The sequence below is a fragment of the Varroa destructor genome, unplaced genomic scaffold, assembly GCF_002443255.2.
Source record: "Varroa destructor unplaced genomic scaffold, Vdes_3.0 BEIS01000004.1, whole genome shotgun sequence".
Lineage (NCBI taxonomy): Eukaryota > Metazoa > Arthropoda > Arachnida > Mesostigmata > Varroidae > Varroa > Varroa destructor.
Genome location: NW_019211457.1, coordinates 25,871,946 through 25,891,262, shown reverse-complemented (window position 1 = coordinate 25,891,262; position 19,317 = coordinate 25,871,946). Strand labels below are relative to the sequence as shown.

The 19,317-nt window shown below is 41.5% G+C and overlaps 1 protein-coding gene across 7 annotated transcripts; it reads right to left on the bottom strand.

The window, feature by feature from the left end:
* Positions 1-240: 240 nt before the first annotated feature.
* Positions 241-18,809, bottom strand: ssp3 (SCAPER domain-containing protein short spindle 3). Of its 7 annotated transcripts, XM_086988701.1 has the most exons (10): positions 14,729-14,970; positions 8,556-8,838; positions 8,052-8,283; positions 5,596-7,929; positions 5,177-5,419; positions 4,658-5,015; positions 3,736-4,253; positions 3,399-3,527; positions 2,900-3,206; positions 241-666 (listed from the first exon to the last, which is right to left on the bottom strand). In XM_086988701.1, exons 1-9 carry the CDS (start codon positions 14,811-14,813, stop codon positions 2,919-2,921), a joined length of 4,470 nt encoding a protein of 1,489 aa, XP_086844827.1. In that variant the 5' UTR covers positions 14,814-14,970; the 3' UTR covers positions 241-666; positions 2,900-2,918. The 7 variants fall into 7 exon arrangements, with proteins under 7 accessions (XP_086844827.1, XP_022657146.1, XP_086844830.1 ...); XM_022801411.2 differs by lacking the exon at positions 14,729-14,970 and adding an exon at positions 17,548-18,809 and having other exon boundaries at positions 241-3,206; XM_086988704.1 differs by lacking the exon at positions 14,729-14,970 and adding an exon at positions 17,236-17,462 and having other exon boundaries at positions 241-3,206.
* Between the last annotated feature and the right edge of the window lie 508 nt (positions 18,810-19,317).

Here is a 19,317-nt window from a genome sequence, read left to right as displayed (position 1 = left end):
TTGGCTACGCATTCCTTCAGACCAGTGGCTTCTTTAAACATAAAACGAACCTGGAACTCGGTAGAATAAGCAAGCACTTTACCACTGCAAACCCATGGCTAATGAACCTATTGTACAACGCCTTTGCTTTTCATGGCTTAAAAAATCGCTTGGGTCTATGAAGTGTTGTATGAATATTTTTTGTTTGCTCTACACGCCTATAATAAGCTCCCGATAAATAAAAATAAATACAGATCTCAATTAAAAAACACTATATTTATTGCTAGATGCATTCATCAAATAGTAGACCTAAGCTCCAGATATATATATATATATATATACCTGAGACAGTTTTTTCTCGGGGTTATTATCGCTTCTTCTATTGTGATTATTGCTATTTACATAGAGCCATAACTGATCATCACAATCGTGCATTAGAAGACCCGAAAAGGTATCCACGCAAATGTTGTTTACATTATTAATTTACTGCCTGCGACGTCATATTTAGGCCATTACGAGCTCCCGGCATCCTCTTCCAGTAATTTTTAATCTATGGCAAATTGCGATGCTGCTTATCAGATGTGCAAATGAAGTTCCATTTATGAGTACACCGCAAAGACCGTTGTCTATATATGAATTCCTGCATTACAGAATGCCTGCATTGTACGGCCTGTCTTAAGCAGATATCTGAAAAGACAATGAAAAGTTGGTATAGTACAGTCCCGCGCATATACCGCACAAGTATGTGCCAATTCACCTTCATAGGTCTACCCTTTCGACCAAGTAGTCATCACTGGACCTGGAGCTATTTTGACCTTTTCCTTAGGTTTCCCGTTAAACATACCCCGTATTGTTGGAAATCGTTTTGGATATATACATGATGGCTTTGTTTTAACTTATAGAAAGAAAGGGAAACGTGAAAGCGTTCCTGTCAGGTGCATGCAGACTTGTGCGCGTTTGCATCATTCATACAGCGGCATCGATTGTATGATCTAGACACTAATGGCGATGACGATGCAACGGCACAATTGCACGTTTGCCATACTCGAAGCACGTCTGAAACGAGCATGTTAAACCGATCGCATTTGGACAATATAGGGGAGAGCGTCTCGTTTGCTACTATTCTCATCTCTATTCAACAGCGGATTTTGTTAGATTTACATAATACTTATAGAGGACTATCGCTAAGACTATATAAAAGGTATGTGCTTAGTGGTAATGCCCTTTAATTGAAGTCTCAAGTGAATACAACAAGCGAATCTATCAGTGCAGCCATGACGAGAATTTGAAAATGTTTTCCCAGGACTGACCAATTTCATGCAGCACCACTGGCTTATTTATAATATAGAATCTAATATATCGCAGTCCCAACTATGCCATAAAAATGTGTGTTCGAAGAAAATGTGTGCCCTTCATCCGCTTTCAAAGATGAACGAATCAAACTGACTTACAGGATCTGGTATTTTAATTAGAAGTACGATTTGAACTGATCACTAAGGACATTTCTAGTTAAATGTTCCTATACCACTAGATTATACGACCCATGTATTTAACAACAGGTTTTTCTTATCACTCTTCTTTATCATTAACAGAGCGTTGTCGGAGCTCCCTGTTGTTCTTCTCACAGGTGCCCTCCTGACCATTTCAACAAAACATGCTACGATTTGGCAGGATGGGCAATGCAATATAAGTTCGACGCCATAAGCCACGCTCAGCTATGCTTAGCAGTTCATACTTTTTTCAAAAGTTTGGAGTCCGTTATCGAAACTCGTTTACCCATAGAGTCAAAGAAAGGTTCAGCGAAGATACAATCAGAAGTTTCTTCATGATACTATTCATCTTGTTGGACCAGCCCAGAACTGAAACATCGTTAATTGACTATACCTGGTGATGTTGTTAATAGATGAGAAACACTTAATTGCATCAATTGCTAATAATTATCGTTATAATAATCTTGTAGTATCATATTTCCTCCGTGAGTAAAGGTACTTTGAATTGAGCCCTGATGGATACGTTGCTCCTCGTGAGTATGTTCTTAACACTGACCATCGTCAAATAAATGTACAAGGGTCTAACAAATTTGAGGTCTACAACATATCGTTTCTACTGTATCTTTCATTGACCTCGTTTTCTGTTTGACGTCTAGAAAACAGAGACTTCTTCTGTGGTTAAATATAAATACATACTCAATTTCATTATGCGATCCGATAACAAGTTGATCATGTTCCTATAATTTGTCATCCCTCTGGTATCATCTGGCGGTAGTACCATGACTTGATAGTCGTAACGACGACTTTTGTTATTTGGAGGATATCTTCAGACAAAATCTTCTACGAGTTCTCTGGCAAGCCGCGATATGTGGATTATAATGCCTATGACTGGTCATCCTTTACGCTACGCATGGGAACTTTTTAGCACGTTTTCTCATTCTTCTCACAAAGATACTAATAATTATATGTTGCACACAAGTGACTACTTTGACACAGTTTAATTTTACAACATGTAACTCAACAGTAGTAGTAGTAGTACGTAATTATAAAGCTAATAACGACTTAATAAATAGAACAATGAACCTTTTTGGAATATTTGTATATATCGTAGTATGTGTCTGTGTTGCAGCACGGTCGAGTCAGGATCTCTCAGATTTTAGTCGAAGTGTCGGGTGCTTTTATGAGACAACTACATAATTTTTACTCCCCAAAAACCCGGTTGAACCGGATCGAATAGTTCCACTGACTCAACCGAAAGAGTTGACCGCGAGACTTGTGACCCAATGCAGTCGTGTTATTGCTGTTATTACGAGTCAACATGACTTTATTCATTTTCATGATCAACCGATAGAAACTAACCGATGTAATTTATTATGGTTATAGTGAGAAATATTAATAAATGTGATTATTCCCTGTACATATTTGTTGACCTTTTATTTTCCTTTTGGTCTACCCTGTTTTGCGAAGAAATTCTAGCGCATCCGGCCACAGTCGTTGGGGGAAGCGCTTGTTAAACGCCCACACTCCATTGGGCCTGTCACGACGAATCTGCGATGCTGTGACCCTTGCCGATGTGTCGTTGGTAATCTTAGGCAATTCTGCGTCACTTGATTCCTGGATTTTTTCTTCGAGATAGGTTAGCAGCATGACAGGAGAGATCTCTTCGCAAAGCAACAACGTATTCTGTTCATTTAGGCTGCAGCACGCTAGCAGCGTTGGGATAAGAATATCACGCAACTGAAATACCAAAGAATAGCTAAATTAAACAACAGAATTTTTAGATACCCTATATGATCAGCCGGTATCTGTACAAAGTCAATAATGAAATGTTTTTAATGCATTTGAACGTGGCAAAACTCGTATTGTCTAAACAGCGAAGATACATGTATGTCCTGCTAGAATAAAGTAACACCTTCGCATAATCCTAACCATATTATCACAGAAGTAGTCGAAGGGAAGCTTGCAGAGCATTTGTAAGACGGTTGGCTGGCCTCCCGTGTGGATTACATTCTGATTATCTCGATTGTCCACAGCGAAGAATCCCACTAACAGAAGGACCTATTAGGGTAAAAGAGGCCACGAAACAACATGTTAGATGTGGGCGCTCCAAAAACTGCCTTGCGCTCCTAATACTCTGCCAATATTTGTGGGGACATGAAGTTATTATTATTATTACGTGCTTCTTACACACCCTATTCATCAGAAAAGCACCACACGGTAGCTAATTAGACACAGATCAGAAAGAAATCATCTCCAAGGAGTGTACCTGATGAAGCAACTTCCGTTCCTCAACCTCCTGGACGTGATGACTGCAGTACCACAGCAAGTAGCTAGCAATATGGCGGATTTGAAGCGATACGCCTTCTCTGCCCAGCACTTCTTGAAAGGTAGAAAGTTCGGCGCTGGCCAGATTTGTAAGAAGATGACACGCTGCCAGCGTGATTCCGACCTGTCTTTGGGGCATTCGGGCCGGGACACCATTGTCTTCTTTGCCCCGAGGTGTAGCCCCTTGACACAGCAACGTTGAATACAACAAGGCCACAACGCCCATTGCATCTGTACGACGCAAAGTAAATAATAGTTGGGTACTATCAGAGGGTGCCTCGTCAGACAATGCGGTCTGGGCTTGGGTAACGGTTCCGTTATTTTCTACCGCAGCTAGCAAACGGACGAGACCAGCCACGAAATGCAATGCGTGCAACAATGTATCGGATACAACTTGTGATTCACAGTCCCGTGGTCTCTGAATATACGTGAAGTAATACATAAGCTTATCAAGGATTCCTACAATCGAAACATGAAACGAAAATCACGCGTCAATTGTTAGCTTTTGGCGAGAAAAAGAAAAAAAGAACTGGTTCTTGTTTGACACCGTTGACGGCATATAATAATATTTCTACTATTGCAAATATGTTATACGTGCTTTTTGGTTAGATAGCGAAAGAACTACTAATTATTACATACAAATAACGTGAAACAAATGAGGAGTGAAACAGAACGAGTAATACAAAATGGGTCAAAAATACTCTCAGAAGTTTGACAAAAAATAAATAAACAGACATTGTATATATATATATATATATATTACACTGTACAGATGTAAAATACAGATTCTCAAAGTTAAAAAATATTATGGAACTTTTGCCCCATTCGTGGATTAAGTCTAATAAAGTTTACTGCATACTAACCAACGCTGACGGTGTAGCTAATTAAATCAACGACCCTTCCTCGTAGGTCGCCGATATCAGGTGTCACTGCCAGTCTGTCGCACAACACCTGAAGTACGTGGAAAAGGCAACTAGTGAAGGCGCAGCTTGCAACTAGCGCCTTTGGCGGGGCTGGATTATCGTCCGGTACTAAAATTGCTAGAAGGTGTTGCTGGCATTCGATTAACGCTAGTGCCCCATTACCTTGAAGAAGTTCTTTGGCAGCCTTCCCTTGCGTAGCGTCGATTGCCAGCCGCAACAAGTGACATGCGCGACCGAATGCTTTGGCTGGGATCACACTTGACACCAGTAAGTTGTTGCGCTGCACTAATTTGGCGATCTATAGGAAAAAACATGGCGAAGCGAAAAATTAATGTTCGAACATTATCCACTCATCCTGTCTAAGGGGAGAAGGGCAGAAGTATTTATATGAACGCTGACGATTTAATTAAGGCCAAACATAGTTTATCTTCATAATTTTATCACTGTTAAGAAACATACCTCGATGAGTAGAGGTAAACAATCCCTTGAGGAAAGATATTCCGCCAGTTGCTGGTCAGCCTGAGCAGATTTCCCACCTAAACGTTCTAAATCGCCGAGAGGCCGTTCAAGTGCATTGCACGCGTCCGTTGTCCAGACACCCTTGACATTTTTGTTCTGTTGCAGCACACGTGCGAGTTCCCGCAGCTGTTTGTCTAATGGTCGGCTCTTTCTCTCTTTCGCAGCAGGCGATGAATTGGTCTCCTGAAAGGTGAGAAGTGCGCAAAAATTTTAGCTGTGGCATCGTAAAAGATAAAGGCATAGCAATAAAATTGAACATTCAACTAACTAATGTAACTTATTATACTACTTAGTTGTTTTGGCCATATATGTACTAATAATAAATCAGTAACCGTTTGAATAATCAAACCGGTTCTTACAGCTTGTTGGTTTTCATACAACTTGCTTTTCAGAAGGATTTTCTGCTTCAGCTTACGACATCTCTTCTTCTGAATGGCTTTAAGGTGTTTCCTTAGGGCCTCAGTCTCCGCGATCAGTTTCTCATCAATCGGCGCATCGATGATGTACTTCAGACTGTATGAATGTATGTCTTCTGACAGCGTATCATAGCTCTCTTGATCCCTCAGCATCGCCTCCTGATGCTTACCGCTTTTCAGATGACTCAGTAGATACACTTCGGATGTAATAAGAACGTTGCAGGCGCTGCACATCTTCTTCGTTTCGTACGGTGTACAGCCAGGTGCGTTAACTCGTTCTCTAACTAACTCATTGATCTTTGAAATCGCCTGGCGTTTGGCTTCCTTTTCCTGTTGCTGTTGCTGCAGTTTACGATCCCGATCGGCGCGCCGTTCGAGGATCTCATTCACTTTAACTTGCCATTCTTCTTCGAGGGCTTTTCGGCGTTCTTCAGCGGCCGCCTCTCGAGCCGCCTTCTCTTCAAGTTTTTGCTGATGTTTCTTTTGGCGCTCTTGTATCCTCATGTCACTTTCCTTTTCTCGCTCGAAGATATCATGACGTTTATTCTGTGCCTCGAGCGTATTTATGAACGCGATCTCCTGTACCTTCTCTTTTTCATCATGGGCCTTCTGTACTTTACGGCGAAGTTGTTCCTCGCGATTTTTATCGGCTTTGTCCTGCTTCTCCTTGGCCCGCTGTAAGAGAGTTTTGGATTCTTCTTCTTTGGCAGCTTTATGCTCTTCGACTTTACGTAGGATATCGCGATAATTTTGTGCTCTCTCTTCTTTTAGTCGATCACGATGTTCCTGGGCCTTAGCTTGCCGTTGTTCGTGCTTTCGTAGCGTCTCTTCTGTGACGCCCTTCCTAGGCGACGAAAGCTTTTCATGAACCTTGGTAGCCCGTCCTGGCACGCGTTGCTCAATTTGGTCCAAGAATTCAACCTGATCAGCCAGCGACAAGCCCTGCTTATTAATCCAGATAGCGGCCGCCATGCGGTCAGTGAAAAAATCCCCTTCAAACGGCCCATCAGTCGAAATGTTCTTATCCACACTGCGAGGACTCACCTCGCTGACAGAATCGCTTCGTACTGACTCTGGAATGAATATGGTAAGCTCCTGGGGTACTCCTTGGGGATCATTACGGCTGTCACCGAGAGTCACAGACTCTGTACTGACTTCCATGCTCGAAGATGTTGAACTTTTCTCCTCAGCTGACCCTGAACTACGCTTATCAAGAGGTATATATGCATATGTAGCCTTTTCACATACACTAGATCTCTCATTTACTTGTGATTTTCTTATGGTTGAATCCCTCTTAATCTTGTTTGTTTCCGCCTTGGCCTTATTATCCGTTTCCTGTCTGAGTTTATCTGCAACCGTTGCGTTTGGCCTACTTTTTTCTTGAGCCCTGGATGTGACACTTGAAGTTCTTGTTGTAGGTTTTACCATAGCTACTCGGGTTGGCGCGACTTTTGAGACCGGCCTGACGCTAGCCTTTATCGGGGCGCTTTTAGGTTGAGGAGTCTTGTGCACGACTTTTGGTGGTACAGGATCATTTTCCTTGTCACGTCGTTGTACGATCGAAAAAGTTGTGTGACTTTTCTGCAGTGGTGGCATAGTTCCACCACACTGCGCTCCTTGCACTGTGGCCAGCTTTTGAGTTAGCGCTGGTAGCGATTTTGTAATCCAGGACTCATTTTGGGGAAGGGACAGTGATGGCCTCTTGAAGACAGTGGCCGGCGAACCCGAGGGCCGCTTCCGAATAATTTCCGGCACAGAAGGAGATCGAATTACCAATGGACTCGGAGACTTCGCCTTCACTTTGTGATGATTGACAACCTTCCAACCATCGTCGTCATTGTTCGTCTCATTATTTGAATCGACATTAACACCGAGCCCGTTGTTTGCAACTGATAATGCGCGCATCGAGCCACCTTTGACCGTTTCCGCCCATGACTTGCTTGAGGTGGAGCTGCTTAGGGAGCTTGTTGACTCGCTCATCTTAGTGACGTTCGGAGTCCTTTGTGATAAGATAGTTTTAGTATCGGCCCCCATAGTAGTTGCACAGCGCCTTAGCAAGGACGATGTAGTCTGTTTGACCGGAGGAGGACCTGCTGTCTTAGGTACAATTTGTTTCCTGAGGGTTGAGGTTGGTGAAGATGCCAACAACTTCCGGGCATGCGAGACCGCTAAACCCAAGGGTTTTTTGGTCACGGGAGTAACGGCAAGTGGTGCTTTTTGAGTCGTATTGCGCGTCGACAAAATGGACTTCATAGGAACGGGCGACGACGGTGAGTTCTAAAATGAACAGACAATTACATCAGTATACAAGTGTTAATAAAGTGAAGCCGTTAAAATCAGACCATATCCTTGCTTGGTGTTGCCTTCCATCGTTTTATGGTACTTCTTTATTTACAAACCTTTGAAGTCACCCTAGTTGCAAGGCCACTTGCAGGTCGATTGGGCGTAGGGGGCGGAACTCGCGTTCGATTATCGTCAGAAAGTTGTCCGGAATTGATGGTTTGTACGGCAACGGTACACGTTTCCTTTGCTTGAGGTAGCGGGGAGTATCGCGGGGGCACAGGTGATACACGAGCCATGCGACTGAGGCTTCCTCCAGGCTTTCGAACCTCCCATGATAGTGAAGATGGTCTGGATAGACATATTGATAAGCAGATGTTCAGTAAATGAAAAACGTGTTTGCATATTAATTATTTGCGTAGATATAATAAAATTGCATTTCTAGTGAATTATCTTTAAACTGATCTCGCTTAGTGTACTAAATTAATAGAAAATGTCTACATATTTCGGGCACTGAATTTCGAAAGGTTATACACGCAAATATCACGTATGTGTGCCTATAGCTACCACTTTTACTCAATTCGAAATGGAAATCAATTGAGAAAACAACAGTGTGTACGCACCTGCAAGGCTCGGGGGTTTTCTCAAGTTTGTCATTCAGCCGAATCAGCTCAATAAGAGCTATTAATTCTTTTGAGTAGTTGTTAAGGACGAGCAGTGCTTCCTTGCATGCCAGAATATCCTGGTCGCGCTCACAGACATCACAGATTTCATCTTTTGCTTTTTGTAGGTTATCAAGCAAATACGCCCAGTATCGTGCTCGATAGCCACGAGCCCGTCCAAGTGACGATGAACGGGTTCGCTCTGCACACATGTCTTTGCACGTAGACATCACTACTGATTCGCCTAATTCAACAAATAAATTGTAAACAGAAAATTGCCAAACACTAATTTCAATCGCGTAGCTAATTTCAGTAGCATGGATCCGAAAAAGAAATATAGTTATATGATGCAACCGACAATCACGCTCGAGCGAGCTGCTAGCTTGGCGAATTTACAATTCATTGTACTGAAAATATACTTTATGAACAAATTCAGAAGCAGAAAATCACGTTAATTGATATGCAATCTACCAGACTAGCTTTGAAGACCCTAAGATTCCAGGTCTCTGGCGGTATCGCTTATTTCGTTTACTTTGGGAGTCTTTAGGCTTTGGATACTAGAGTGTAATTCTACAGAAGCTTACCTCATCTGATCTCGGCAGTATAAACAACAACCTCGGGCAATTACCACCGGGGCACACCTCCTTCAAACATATCTATGCGGATAGATAAGCGCTATAATTGGATCGCCTGCCCATATTTACTGGCCATTGAAAATAAAATGCTCCTCCTCACGTACCCAAAAATATATTCGAGCGGGTGCTACCACACTGAGGGACGGTTTAGTGAACGACCGACAACATATAGGCCGCTTTTACCGCGTATCAATTGAGTGAAATAGAGTGAACACCATTGCACTCTTAGCTAAATACTAACCTCAACCCAAACAGCACTCCTATGGGACCGACAAAAGCTAATTTATTTATTGTTCTCCTAAAATGCTTCGTTTATCAGAAAATAATAAATTTCAGCAGGCGTTGTGACGCATATTCCAAAGATTATGCTTATAACCTTCAGAGTTAACAGAGACCTATGACCAATACGAAACTTGGCTTTAGCTAACATGACAAACCGGAAAATCATATGGGCCCAGACCAACAGCGTGTCATCGACAAACCTCGATGAACCAAGAGCTGCCTCAAAATGGTCAAGCCTATCGGCTTAAATAATACTTCTGAAGTCCGTCCGAAGCGGTAATTAGCATATTTCGATGGCACAACTTGTAATACATTGAAATGAAAATCATATTCGATCGTGGGTTTTCAACGCAATCAGACACGTCAAAATCTTCGATAGATTTGTGATAGAGTTGTTTGCTTAAATAGAATTTTATAAATAATGTCAGCGAATACGCTAAACTTGCTTACATAATGGTGACGGTTATTGCGAAGCAGATACCAAGGTCTGGCCCTAACTAATTTTCACTACATTAATTTCGGTTTGCTATACAAACAACCACTCAGTACGTAAGCTGAATTAGACAGAAATGAGCGAAAATCACGAGTCCCAAATCGCACTCTTGGCTAAACCCATCCTTTGTTCGCCTTAAGAATTTGTTAATGTTGTCATCGTAGCACCGCATTGCATAAACTTAACTCTAGACTTCCAGGAGTTGCTTTGATGGGACACTTATAACGTTACAACGTTACAATAACGCTTCTTCTACTGAAAGTCATTTAGTAATAAATCAAGCAATGAAGAAGATTATTAAGATTACTAGCAAATTAAAACCTAAAAAAAGCGGCAATGTATGGGGGCCGCCCAAGTTTCCATTAATTTTTTCGCGCTCTTGAACCATCTTCTTCTGCTTCTGTCCGCCTCTCCTACAAATCGAACCGGATGAATAAAAATTTGAGTGAGTAAAAAACCTGCTCGTACACACTCCTATGTGTGTTTATAGAGTGCTTTAGGTAGATAACTTCCTTTACTATTATGTTAACCTTAACAGGTTATGTAAATATATACGCGTATATATACTTTTCATACCAGAGAAAATGTAAAACTCGACTTTTAGGCGGGCCCTTTTACAGATTCTAACCGTGGCTTTTGACGTATATTTTCTACAGCCTGTTTTCGGATAGGATAATATACATTTAGTACAGATGGAATCTTGAAAAAATATCCCTAGGCTACTTTGTACATAATTCCGATTTTCCTCGGTCCCTCTCGAAATGAGGTTACACCTTGCATGATTCCCATGAAGTATCAATTCATAGAAAACCACAGTACGTCAAGCCTCCAATGCAATTCCATCCTTTTATAAGTTCTTGTATAAAGGTACAAATTTAGTAAATTACAATTAATAATTGAATCACTTCGGCACGTAATGAAATCGAGTCTTTAATTGTTCACGATATAATGACTCGACCAGATCATAAGCGGCCCCACTAACAGCGATCATCAGCCGTAGTTATTTCTCGGTGAATCGTTTTGGACTGACTTACTAGATCACAATATAATGGTAATGGCATTGCTCGTTAATACCTTTACGATACACACAGTTGATGAAGCTTGCCATTCAGAGGCTGGCTTGTGAACACCTTGGTAACTGAAGGCACATTAGAATTAGACGATTAAATAAGACGGAATGTATACCGTCGACTTCTGGTCAATTAGTATCTCATATTCACAATTAGGCCAAAAGTCCACTCAAGTTCGTAAGGGCTTTTATCTACCCTGGGCTAATTAAGTCTGTCTTCTACCCCCTGCACTATTAGCTTATTTAAGAGACACTAAATCCGATCCATACAACGCGGGTAAAAAAAACAGGAAGAACAAAAGAGAAAAAAATGTATTTATGAGATATGTCATCAAGCTGTTACAAGCGAATGCGACAAACGCTGAAATAAAATGGTTCCTGAATTAGGTGCCGCAGATGAACTTTGGTTGGTAAGTATGCCGTTTTCTGAAAACTATTAAATGAAAGCCGCTTTAGTTAACTCTAAAAACAATTTATTAAAAGGAAAATACAAAAACAATTAATTAGAAGAAAAAATTTGTCTCGAACATCAACGCTCACTGGCCAAGTTTTAGTTTCTTCAATGCCCTAGCAATGCGGAAATTCATCGAAGATTGATGAAAACGTTAGGTAAGCAGACTCTAAGCGAAAGCATAGTACGCGAATGGTGTAAGCATTTCAATACGGGAGCTTATGGTGTTGAAAATCACCGAGGAAGTGATCAGATGTTTGAACCTGAAGGATAAAAACGCTCTGCCACAATCGAGGAGGCTTTTTACTCAGAGCATAGAATCTAAAGGCTCTGTTGGCCAACACCGGCATTTCCTATGTGATGTGTTAGAAAATCATAACCGAAAAACTGAAAATGCGAAACTGAGTAGAAATGAATCTTCTGCGAATTGATTCTAAGCCAGCTGATGTATGTAAGTATGGAATTTACGGAACTTTAATCAACAACAAAAACCTGCCTGGAGGATACCGCCGCCATAGACGACGAGGCATGGTTTAATCTCTATTGCCAACCAGAGAAGAATCCGACAATAGAATGGCGTTGCTCTGGAGAGAAATAACATTCGTTGGCGAGTTATCGAGTACGTTTCGACGTATGATTATAGTAGTTCTCAAACTGAGTATCTGCTTCTTTTTTTTTTTTTTTTTTTTTTTTTGGGTATAAAATACTTGTCGAAAATAAAACAATGAATACAGCTCGCTGTCTCGAACTTTTTATGAGAAACTCGTGTACTGTTGGCACGGCAATCGAAAACACGCGGTCTGGCTAGTTGATGGCAACGGCGGACCTCATCGTTGTGTCTCGATTACTTCCTGAATTCAGTAATGGAATATGTGACGTTGCGATAAATAGGTAAAAATAAAACAAAAGCCCTAACATAAACTAATTCATCATTCTAGCCCTATTAGTTCAAAAGATATTTAATTTCAAAGTTATATTTATAAATGTAAAGATGACGATCTTTTTTGTATTTGCACATATAAAGACGTAGATAAACTGAATAGAATTCAAAAATATTAGTCAAGTTTTAAAGAAGGCAATATTCGCACGAAGCCGAGAACGAAATCTTGCAAGCCATAATATGAAAAATAAAACGGTACCAAAATATGGCACCTCGCGAAAATAAAATAGCCGACAAATCTGATTTTTCACTCCTAACTTTTCGCAGAAAATTCTCACCACAACTGTTTGAAAACGGATAAACAAATTTAAATACAGCTGATGCCATCGGGGCCTTTCCAGAATGGTTTCGGTAGACGAAAAGCGTTTGCTAAGAACATAGTAGCTTATCAACGTCAGACGATTAATTACAGACTTGAATAACAATCATTGTAGAATCAGAAGATCTGCGCATGGGGTTATCGATAAAGTTTAAAGTTGGCTGCTAACCGGAGTACAATATGCGTGGGATAAAAGCGAGTAATCGAGACCCATTGTGCAGTCGTCAATTGCATTAAAACAATTAACTCTTATTGATGATATATTATATATTAACTTGAATATGTATGACATTGCAAGTGTTATCGAAAATGTTGTGAATAATTTTGTAAGAATGCCACTTTTTAGATATATATATATATATATATATAAGTGGTAAAAAGGTTACTAATAATAACTAGGGCTCACTTTGACTTTAGGTTTGTTATATGCGTTTATATGTTCATGCTTTAAAAAGGCTTCTTCCTGGAACGCGACCGGTAAAAAGCATGATAGCATTGAGATGCTTAGCTGAAGAGTTCACTGTTGGCAGTAGTGGAAACGCAATACTCAAGCGAAAAGCAAATTTTGGCAAAAAAGATTCTTTAAATGTTGGTTAGTCATGTCCAGGTGGAGTGAACTAAACCAGGGGACTCATTTCTTGCACAGCCTAAATTAGTAAACTAGTAAAAATAAAGAGTGAATAAAAATGGCTAAACATGCATGCAATCTATAAAAAATGTCAGTCAACTCACAGCAGCCATATAGCCAGACACACAACCTAGGTCAAACAAACATTCTTATAGGGAAAAATAAAAACTTGGCTTACACATTATTTGAAAGCATATTTAGTGGCCTTGGTAAAACAACTGTTATCATTCCAACTCTGACAGATTTGTACCGGTTCCACCACCACTTGATGAATCTGTGTTTGTCACATAAATCTCAATGGTTTAACTGGCTTGCGCTTTGATGTGTCCGCAGATTTAACAGCTCAGAGCGAACGTCTATTCTGTTGAACTGACCCTAGAAGCCAGAATCAACGGTTCTCGATTGCCTCACAACGTACTGCACTACTATCCCTTCTCCCCGTTGACTGTGTAATACGATTGCTATTCAGACTCTGAACTATGCCGAACGGTTTATATTCAACATAATATATGAAACACTGATCGTATGGTAATCTGCGATAATTTTACTCTTGCATAAACATTCAACTCAGTGTTTGGAGGCTCCGCGTGGCAGTAGGCCAAGAGGCTTGTGTCGTACTCACACTGATTCTGACATAGAGCTCTCACCACATCCAGAGCTGCGTATCTATAGGAAAGGGCCAGAATATAGCCAGAATAATCGAAAAATGAGCCCATGCTTACCATAGAAAATGACATCATAATTTATTTAAACTCAGCAAAGAATACGCCGGGAGACTTTATGTATATTCGATGCAACACGCCTCTATGAAGCTCCCACAGGGAGCTCTAACTGATCACGTACACTCCCAATAAACAGTAAAATAACCTGGTCTTAAACAAGAAAACAGACATCGAAATGATGCTGCGATTATAAACGGTGAAGAAAGTGAAAAAAATATAAAACCAATTTAACCACCGTCACTTGAAATCTATGGTTCCAATTCCAAGCAATCTATAAAAGCCCAACGGGAAACTGCGCTTGGAACTTACGTGGCCGTACACTTGAATGGTATGCAATTTCTTTAATAACAAATAAGCACAGCTGTGCTCCTGGATGATAATTCACTCATTTAAACGTTGTTACTGATACCACGAAACATGCAGGATAAAAACCGACCTGCGAAAACAAATAAGTAGTAAAAAGCGAAGAAAATAACTAGTTGATTCGATGATTAAGCAATGTACGAAAAGAACCATAAATATAATAAAAGTTAAAATTATTATATGCAACATTTTATAATAAAAACATTCTACACAGATGCCTATATTAGCCTACCGAGAATTCCGTGCATCATGATTATGTTCCTTAGCGGAAAACCTTCTTCCACCGTCTTGCAACTCACATAGATGGATCGATTCATCACTGTATTCAATCAATTGATTTCCTTCGTTAAGATTTCGTATGGAAGCCACCGCCCTAAGTGGCTTCCCTAACTCCAGCGGTCAGATCCTGCATCCGACAGCCTACGTTCAGTTTCAGTGTACTAAAGTAAGAGCCACAGCAGCAGCAGCAGCAGCGGCAAAGTCGTTGAATAGCGCCTGCAACATGCATGTCTGCATCACAATATGTCTGGTCTTTCCCTCAATATCACTTTTCACACATGCACACACAGACGCAAAAAGGCAAACAGACAAGCATTCGTTCATAACCCTGCCGTCATCTCTTTACTGTCCATTTCGCGATGACTGTTCCTGTCTGGGATAGCCGTTGTTTCGCCGCCGTTGCCAGCGGTTGTTTGCAGGGAGTGAAACTGATTATCGAACTCAGAGCGGCGACTTCGGCGCTTGGCGCAAGAAGGCGACGCACGACTCACGCAGCAGTTCGATGGCGTACGAGTTCTCTTTTTTACAATACGCAGAGCACATTGAGAAGCTACAATTATAGCTCTACGACTACGGCTACGAGGAACGGGTTGCGCACGTATACTAACTCTGTTTGCCACTACTTTTTTGAGACAAAAAACAAAGGCCTCTCTGCCAGCTTCTGTCGTTACTGATACTGACGGCGTGGCGACAAAGGATGACCGCTCGCATAAAGATCACATAGTAACCAATATTGTTATAATACGCGCGGTACATGCCACAGCTCAGCACACAGTGAAAAAAGACGTTGAAACGTAGTTCATTTCTAGATGTAAACAGAGTTTCCGGCGTCGAACAGAGACGGACGTCAATCAGGAATAAGATTTGTTCCAGGCTATGGCCGTTTCCATTTTCAGCCCTGTCCACGAGCGTAGATTGTCTTGAACGATGAGGATAAAATGTGACAAATTTCACAGGATGTGGAAAACATAGATTTGATATTTGGTGGAAAGCTTTCGAGTCTGCTCGAAACTGATTTTTGCAATGGACGCGATCTGTATTTAGTGCGCATGTTAGAACGATATCAAAGCCACCGCTATAGAATAAACCATTTAAGTTATACACTTAAAGGACGAAATAAAGAATAGAAACAGCCATTTTAGCCAAACTAACAAACCTCTTTCGTTGACAGCCTCAGTGACTGGTCTATCACTATAGAGTCATGTTTATTTTTTACACGTGAGCTTCGTAATGCGCCTGATTTCGAGGATGATTCGTCGTTCATATTTGTTGCCAATATCGAATGCCGGTATGTTAATAAATATTTAGACAGAGTCGTAACAAGAGGTGCGCTGCCATTTATGAACACGTAGACGTATAATAATAGCCTCTTTCACGTCAATGTATCACCATTCTTGCGTATACTGAACACATATTAATGGACACTTCACGACGGACCTGTGTTTAATCCGCTATTAGCGATACCAGAAAAAATCAAATTTTTTTTAAAACAATATCACAAGCTTCTCTACATGGCAAAAGATTCACCTTTGGCATTTGAATGAACACTGATGCCGATTGTTAAACGTCTCTAAGCCGGACAAATCCCGATCGGGATTATAGGCTCTATGGCTTGAAAGTAACTGTTGACGTTGTCGTTAGCCTCCATGTAGATTTTTAAAATACGACCAAAATCCCAGTGATGTAAAACGAAAGCTTCACATTAGGTATTATAGTGAGAGGATTCGAAAATTGATCAGCAAGGCGCAAAAAGAGCTATTTTTGATAAACCCAGATTGTAGCCGACTTAGCTTCTAAGTAAAAGCGTGGACTAAACAACAGTTACAGTGAACAAGCATGTTGGTCAAGGATACTCCTAGAACAGCTTTAAAACGTATTTAAAAAACCAAATCAGCAACTGAAATCGCACGCATGTTTTTACACGCAATACAGTAAAAATGTATACCTGTACAGGTACATTTTGTACAGGATATTGGGCAGCCACACGAATACTTCTCATGAAAAGTTTATTGCTTGCCAGTTTGCAAGTCAGCTAGGTATGCCCCAGAATTGTACAAACGCCCACTGTAATGATCCTATGTATACCGAATACACAATGCAAAGTTGCGTTTAAGGTACTTACGAACCCTCATCATTTATTGCTCATATGTGCAAGCACACAGATATTGTTAATAATCAGCACGGTGGAGTAGGTGGAGCGAGGACGCAGACCTGTTCATTTCAATTCATTTGGTTTCCTCGAAGCCCTCAGCTTCCCTAATCTCAAGTTTACTGCTCAACAGAGTACGTAACCTCTCAGCGATTCGTTAGGCCTGTTCTTGTTTCAAGAAACTGGGGCTCGTAATGAAGCGCAATTAGCCTGCTAAGCAAGAATAACGTGGCGAACTAATTCACGCACCCAACACCGTTACTAAGAGAAGCTGTCCATGCAATTTATCGTTAGCCTTACACTGTGGTTACCTTCTCACCCAACGAGGTCCTCTCCTCAAGCGTTTTCACGAGACATTCAAGAACACAGGCAAAATGGACCACAAGCGGCGTGCCACATCCGTTTACAGATACACGCATGGGCCCAGTTTTCATTTTACGATATTTTCTTCCCACCACCAAGCCGAAGTGGTACCACATGCAATTCAACAATCTCCATCGATATCTACATCAATCAATACTGTCGTGGATCCGCTTATTTCCGCTGCGTTATCGCGGTGTAATCAGTCCATTTACATGTTCAAAAGGTCTTATTATTAAGAAGCCCTTAATCCATTCACTTACCATGTATGACGTGCTGTTGCCACTTTCGAATCAGCCGGTGCTATTAACATTCGAACAACGACGACTGAATGGAAACGATGGCTCGTATAGAAACGCTTGCACCGAGTTTTCCACGTCTCGTCGCTAATGAATTACAGAAGCTCGTGGTAAATATTCAGGCAGCGGTCGGTGCAAATACCGGAAGGAATTTCGTAGCCAGCGGCTTTTTCGGCGTCGCTGTTGTTTTCGTCGTAGTCCTTCTTGCCGTTGTCTTCGTCGCGTCGCTGTTGTCGCTAGCCAGAAAATGTGCACAACGCCTTCGCATCTCAGTCAGTGGCTCGTTCCCTTCTTTCACACTTTCTGCTACAGCTGTAGTAATCCTAGCAAATGATGCACAAAGTATTACACTCTTCGTATCGAACAGCACGGAAAACTACGGCACAGAACATCATAGCGCAACAAAACTGCGTGCTCGCACCATAGCACCCTATCCAATGTTACTTGTATTAACGTAGTTGTTGTTCGAACACCAGCATGAACACACACGTACACACTTCGATACATATAACTGCAGCGACGGCACTGGCCTGCTGTGTTATTGTCGTGCCATTCTGTTCACGACCGCAGACGCCTGCTCGTTGGTCTGCCCGCCACTCGTGTCTTGTATCGTCCAGCTGCCGCTTCCCTTCCTATATTTTCTTTCTTGTATGCATCCGTTACGTTCTTTGCCATGTGTTTCAGCTGCGCTTTTTATCTACTGTGATTATTACTGTACTATTGTTACTGCTGTTGGCGATTCTCTGCACTAAGCAATGGCCCGTTGGCGTTCGTCTCTACCCGGGCTGTTCCCTCTTTCCACAACGCACGAACGGCACGACGAATGGCCGGAAAGCGAACGATCCAATCCGAACAAAGTATAATGCAGAGTCAAATAGACGGTCTATGTTAGGACCTTACGGCCGTCGTTGCCTTAGTACTCTGGCCCCAGCAAAAAGAACGCTATTAACTTCACGGAACCTCCGACAAAGTAAGATGCATTAGCCGCCTCTGTGGCTACTTGTTCTGCAGCTGTTCCTACTATAGGTTTAAATTTTGTTCCGTAGCATAGGGCACTCAAAGTCAGATTTAGATACAGCGAGAGCGTTCGGAACACAGGCGCACGCACAGGTTAGGGCAGGCAACACGTTAATCAACATATGACTGACCCGTTTGTTGGCAAAAATGGTCAGATAAGTCAATACAAAACACGGCATCGAGAAATACGCAGCCAAGTACGTATTCGTAGCTAGGCAGAACACACGTACACGAAAATACGACTGACTGTACGACGAACACACGGGCTGATTCGGAAGCTGGTTTTACCCCCCCCTCTCCCTCCCTCCTTATATATATATATATATATCACGCTTGCATAGGAAATATTCCACTTTACATCTAGCCTGCGCCACTGTGATTTTCTCGGTCGGCCGATACCTGTGCTACGGCCGACGTGGAAAGGGTCGCGTTCTAAATCGCAGCAGGCGATAAAAAGCAAAAGAAGAAGGAGATTAGCAGAAGGCAGCAAGGGAAAATGGCTGCATTCTGTTCTGCCTTTAGAAGGTAAAGCTGGGGAAAAGACCAACCAACAGATGGTAAACGCCCTCGACTCTAAGATTGTATAAGAGCACTCATTATATGAAAAAGTATATATATAGAAAAAATATATATAGAAATATAGAGAAAAGATAAGCAACGTTTGAATCTCAAAGAGAAAGGAGCAGGGGTATAAGGTAAGATGGGAACGTATAGCAG